The sequence below is a fragment of the Cebus imitator genome, unplaced genomic scaffold, assembly GCF_001604975.1.
Source record: "Cebus imitator isolate Cc_AM_T3 unplaced genomic scaffold, Cebus_imitator-1.0 Scaffold8, whole genome shotgun sequence".
NCBI classification, from domain to species: Eukaryota; Metazoa; Chordata; class Mammalia; order Primates; family Cebidae; genus Cebus; species Cebus imitator.
Window position 1 is genome coordinate 5,821,602 of NW_016107323.1, and position 5,237 is coordinate 5,826,838.

The window sequence follows — 5,237 nt, forward strand, 5'->3', positions numbered from 1 at the left end:
CTCAACAGCCGCCCCCTCCTGCGATCACTGTCTCCGTCCTACCTGGTTGTGACTGTCTTCCTGCTTGCTTAGAAGCTCTCTGAGGCTAAGAACTGTGTGTACTGCTGTTTCTTTGTTTACCTGGGCCTAGCCCATTGCCTCATACACAGGAGAACGCAAATAAATCATATGCTTAAAGAATGAGTTGATGAAAGGATGAAAAAAGGGAGCCTAATCTAGTTTTAACAAATCCAGGTTTTGCAATGATCTCACAGGCATTCACTTATCTGAGATGTCAGGGGAGTGATTCAACCCTCATCTCACACACATCATGGGGTCAATGCTATAACTTCCTTGGCCTCCAGTTAGTGGGAAATTACAAGCTACTCTTAAACCCTCTGACCTAGAACCTGCCATGAAGCACTTGAAAATCCATGGAGTATCACTATGGGGTCAGGTGTCTGGGATGAAGCCCACCAGCCTCCACACTTCTCCACGGGCCCCTCTGCCCAGGAGGGTCTCCTTGCTTCCCCTGGCTGACTCCAGTTTGGCCTTCTGTGTTCGGTGTTGCTGTCACCTCCTTCAGGAAGCATTCCTGGCTAGGGTGCCCCACTCTACAGTAGCTGGTATGAAACCTCTAAGCACAACTTTCTGTCCTCTCAATTGACTCTGTGCTCCGAGAGCACAGCCTGGAACTGGCACGGTGCCTGGCACACCCTAGCGTTCCATCAGGATGCAGCCCTCTCCCACCTCTGATGGCTATGGGACCATGGAAACCTTTTTCCAGCACCAACTCTTGCCCCCTCGCAGAGGGAACACCTAGCCCATCAGACTCACCTTTCCTTACTGGAAAAGTCCACTCCCAGCAAGATATTCTCCTCGGTGTCCTGGCGCCCACTGCTGTACACCACCACCATGTACCGGACCCGGTCCGCCCAGGCGCTCTCCAGGCGCACGGCCTGGAACAGGGCAGACACGCTCTCACTGGCCTGCTTTAGAGGTGGTGCCTCTGTCCCATCTCCAATGCAAGATCAACACTTTCAGTGTTCTACCTATCCCTCTGGGAGTTAAAAACGAAGAGTAAATTCTTGGCTGGGCATGGTGGCTGAGGCCCTAATCCCAGCACTTTGGGAGGCTAAGGTAGACAGGTCACTTGAGGTCAGGAGTTCGAGATCAGCCTGGCCAATATGGCAAAACCCCATCTCTACTAAAAATACAACAATTAGATGGGTGTGGTGGTGTGCGCCTGTAATCCCAGCTACTCGGGAGGCTGAGGCATGAGAATTGCTTGACCCCAGGAGGCAGAGGTTGCAGCGAGCTGAGATCGCGCCACCACATTCCAGCCAGGGCAACAAAGTGAGATTCTGTCTCAAAACATAACAAAAAAACAAAGAGGAAATTCTTGAGAGCAGGAACCAGGCCTTGTTTCTCTCTGTAGCACCAGGGACACTGCCTGACTCAGAGCAGACACCCACAAATGCATGAACTCAGTGAACAAATGAAATTCAAAGAAAGTTCTTATTTAGGACAACTGCTGTGGAGCCCTGTTTCATCCCTCCTCTGGCCCCTCTGGGGTACTGAGGAGTCAACCTGGCTTTGGCTGTGGTGAACAATTTGGGGAGCATTTGTTGTAACGTAAAAGCTTTCCCCCCTATCATCCATGGATGGTTCCCCACCAAGTTTCACAATTAAAAATTAAAACTTGCTGGCTGGGCATGGTGGCTTATACCTATAACCCCAGGACTTTGGGAGGCAGAGGCAGGAGAATCGCTTGAGGCCAGGAGTTCAAGATGAGTCTGGGCAAACAAGCAATACCCCATATCCACAAACATTTTTTAAAAAATTAGCCAGGCAGAGTGGCACACACTTGTAGTCCCAGCTACCCAGGAGGCTGAGGTAGGAGGATTGCTTCAACCCAGGAGTCTGAGGCTGCAGTGAGCTAGGATCATGCCACCGCACTCCAGCCTGGACAACACTGCAAGACCCCATCTCATTAAAATTAAAAAAAAAAAAAAAAAATTTTTTTTTAACTTGACATTCTCACTGCTTCTTACCAGCTTGATTCTGTCTTCACAACGCAGAAGGTTGATCATCACCTGAAGATGCTGAGGCAGGTCACCTGTTGGACAAATAAAGAAAAGTTTAAAAGGCCTCCTACCAACTTTCTAGGAAAAAAGCCTCTGAAAGGCTGCTTTTGAGGGCCTGGAAAAAGACTGAGAAGTTAAAATTTCTCTACCTACACCACAGGAGAAACATCACAAGAACTTAAAGTCTCGATTTCTCTTACACCACCCTGAATACTGTGTGATGCGGATAGGTGACGTAGAGCTTACTGTCACGTTGTTAAAAGTTGCTCTTATTTCCTGAAATACATAACAATATAGGTTTCCAAATACAAAATGTGGAAAACACAGGTAAGCTTGGAGAAAAATGTTATTTCACTCAAGCCAATGTTGCTGGGCAGGCTGGGGTGCCTGGAAATGACAGCTGCGGCTGGAAGCAAGGCATTCACTAAGAGCTGATAATCAGAGAACAGGACAGAGCATCATGTCTCCTCTTCAAACTTCTCTCTCTCTCTTTTTTTTTTTTTTGAGACAGAGTCTCGCACTGTGGCCCAGGCTGGAGTGCAGTGGTGCAATCTCGGCTCACTGCAACCTCAGCCTCCTGGGTTAAAGCGATTCTTCTGCCTCAGCCTCCCAAGTAGCTGGGATTACAGGTACCCATCACCATGCCTGGCTAATTTTTGTATATTATAGTAGACTATAGTAGAGACTATAGTAGATTATTGTAAAGATTACAGTAGAGTATTTTGTATATTATAGTAGAGATGTGGTTTCATCACGTTGGCCAGGCTGGTCTCGAACTCCTGACCTCCAGTGATCTGCCTACTTTGGCCTCCCAAAGTGCTGGGATTACAGGCATGAGCCACCCCGCCCTGCCCCCACTTCAAACTTCTGCATTTTCCACAGGAGGCAGACACTATTTCCATACCAGGGTGGGGAAATGTTTAAGTGACTCTACAGATAGCAGCTATATGCTGGTTGCCCAGAGAAATAATCTGAGTAGACAACAATCTGTATTTTCTCTTTTCTTGCCAAAAATTATGTAATCTCTCTTTTTTTCTTCACTATGTAAAACACGCAGTAATCCTGGGTGGCTTCTGAACTTCTCTGAGCTGCCCCAGAGTTCAGGAGGTATCCCTGGAGTGCAGTGAGGAAAGTCTCTTACTGGCCATGAGTCTCGAATGAAGCAGGAGACCCTGTCAGAAGGGTACACTTTCACGGAGGGGGAAAGCTGTATGGGAGGTGTATAAATAATAAGTAGCAGGTGTGACTCCAAGGTTGCTTTTTTCTCCAGCTTATACATTTTTCTTTATATTTGCAAGGATTTCTTTCTGAAGGAAGATTCATCTGTAATGACCCTAATATGAGCCTGGTGTGGTATCTCATACCTGTAATCCCAGTGCTTTGGGAGGCCGAGGCAGGAGAGTCACTTGAGGCCAGGCATTCAAGACTAGCCTGAGCAACATAGCAAAACCTTGTCTCTACAGAAAAGTAAAAAATTAGCTGGGCTTTCTGGTTCACACCTGTAGTCCCAGCTACTTGGGAGGTCAAACCAGGAGGATTGCTGGAGCCCAGGGGTTTGAGACCAGCTGGGCAATATGATGAGACCCTGTCTCTACAAAGGAAAAAACTTTATCCTATACATCACAATCAGAACCCCAAAAGGATCAGTGATGCTTACACACTCAAATGCTCCAAATGAAAACATTGTGTTTGTTCCTTTTTGCAAAAGCTTCTTTTTCATTTTAAGGGAAAATGACAGATGATATCCAAATTGCACATCCTGCCTCAGAGAGGAATGGGGTCATCAGAAACTGTGCCTCTAGTCAGAAGGGTAGATGCCATGTTAAACGTTCTTTCCTTTTCTTTTTCAATAGAGATAGGGTTTTGTCATGTGGCCCAGGCTGGTCTTGAGGTCCTGGGCTCAAATGATCCTCCCATCTCAGCCTCCCAAAGTGCTGGGATTATAGGCATGAGCCACTGAAGCTGGCCCAATGAAGCATTCTTTCCACAATAAATAAAATTTTAAAAAGAAAAGAACCATGCTCCTCTTATCTATGCTCTCCAGTTGTACAATTCCACAGTGTATAACATCCTATGTTGGCCCTGCTTCCTATGATGAGTGATTTGGAGATAAGGGTTCACATTAAAGAAAGTCACAGAGCTCCCCACCCCCTTCCTCCACCCATCATGTCACCAACGTAACACAAGACCATGAGCTGGTTCTTCACCTGCCTGGGCCCTCCCACCACCTACCCAAGTCACAGAACTGTATTGAGGAAAGCAAAAATAAGCCCCTGCCTGATAAATGCCAAAAAGAAAGAGGCATTTTCCACACAGATAAACTTCTTTCAGTGGGATTGTCTGCGGAGATATGGAACTGCTGACAGACAGAAATCCAAACCCCAGTCTGACATCCACACACAAAAAATATAAGCCCTAGAAAGGGTCTCAAATTGACCGGACTGGCTGAAACAAACTGGACAACTTTTCCATGGACAGAATTAACTCTCAATTGTACTCAGCTCTGCACGGTATTACTGGGGGCACTCTGGTACATTCAGGAAACTCGACGGTAATTCTAGGGAAAAAAAGGAACTAGTTTAAAGTCTAGTATGTGCCTGTCCCAAGGTCATTTACAGACCGCCCATGGACAGCTGGTGGCCCCTCTGCCTTCTGACCTTATCGTGCATTCCAGACCTCAGGGCACAAGAGTCAGCCAGCTGAGGGCTTGCATCCTACCCTTCTAGTCTTTGGATTAGAGGAAGGAGGTATCTGACACTTAGCAGGCAGAGCTAGAGCATTTGCTTTGTTTTATGTGTTACAGTTAAAACATGAGCAACAGCTACATTTCTAACAAGGCAGAACCATTAGCAAATTCAAGAACGAAGGATCTGGCTGGGTATGGCACCTCACACCTATTCTCCCAATGCTTTGAGAGGCTGAGGTGGGAGGATCACTTGAGGCCAGGAGTTGGAGACCAGCCTGAGCAACATAGTGAGACCTCATCTACACACACATACACACACACACACATACACACACACAACTAGCCAGGTGTGGTGACACACATCTATGGTCCCAGCTACTCAAGAGGCTGAGGCTGGAAGATCACTTGAGCCAAGGCCAGTGAGCTATGATCATGCCACTGCACGTCAGCTGGGAGACCAAACGAGATCCTGTCTCTAAAAAAAA

The 5,237-nt window shown here is 47.0% G+C and overlaps 1 protein-coding gene across 2 annotated transcripts in view; it reads right to left on the minus strand.

Annotated features, from left to right (window-relative positions):
- Positions 1-5,237, minus strand: part of SSH1 (slingshot protein phosphatase 1) — a 67,362-nt gene that overhangs the window by 30,504 nt on the left and 31,621 nt on the right. For both annotated transcript variants that reach the window (XM_017541372.2, XM_017541377.2), the window contains exons 3-4: positions 2,034-2,098; positions 817-938 (exon numbers count right to left, since the gene is read on the minus strand). In XM_017541372.2, coding sequence (XP_017396861.1) covers positions 817-938; positions 2,034-2,098 — 187 coding nt within the window. The remainder of the gene's footprint in view (positions 1-816; positions 939-2,033; positions 2,099-5,237) is intronic.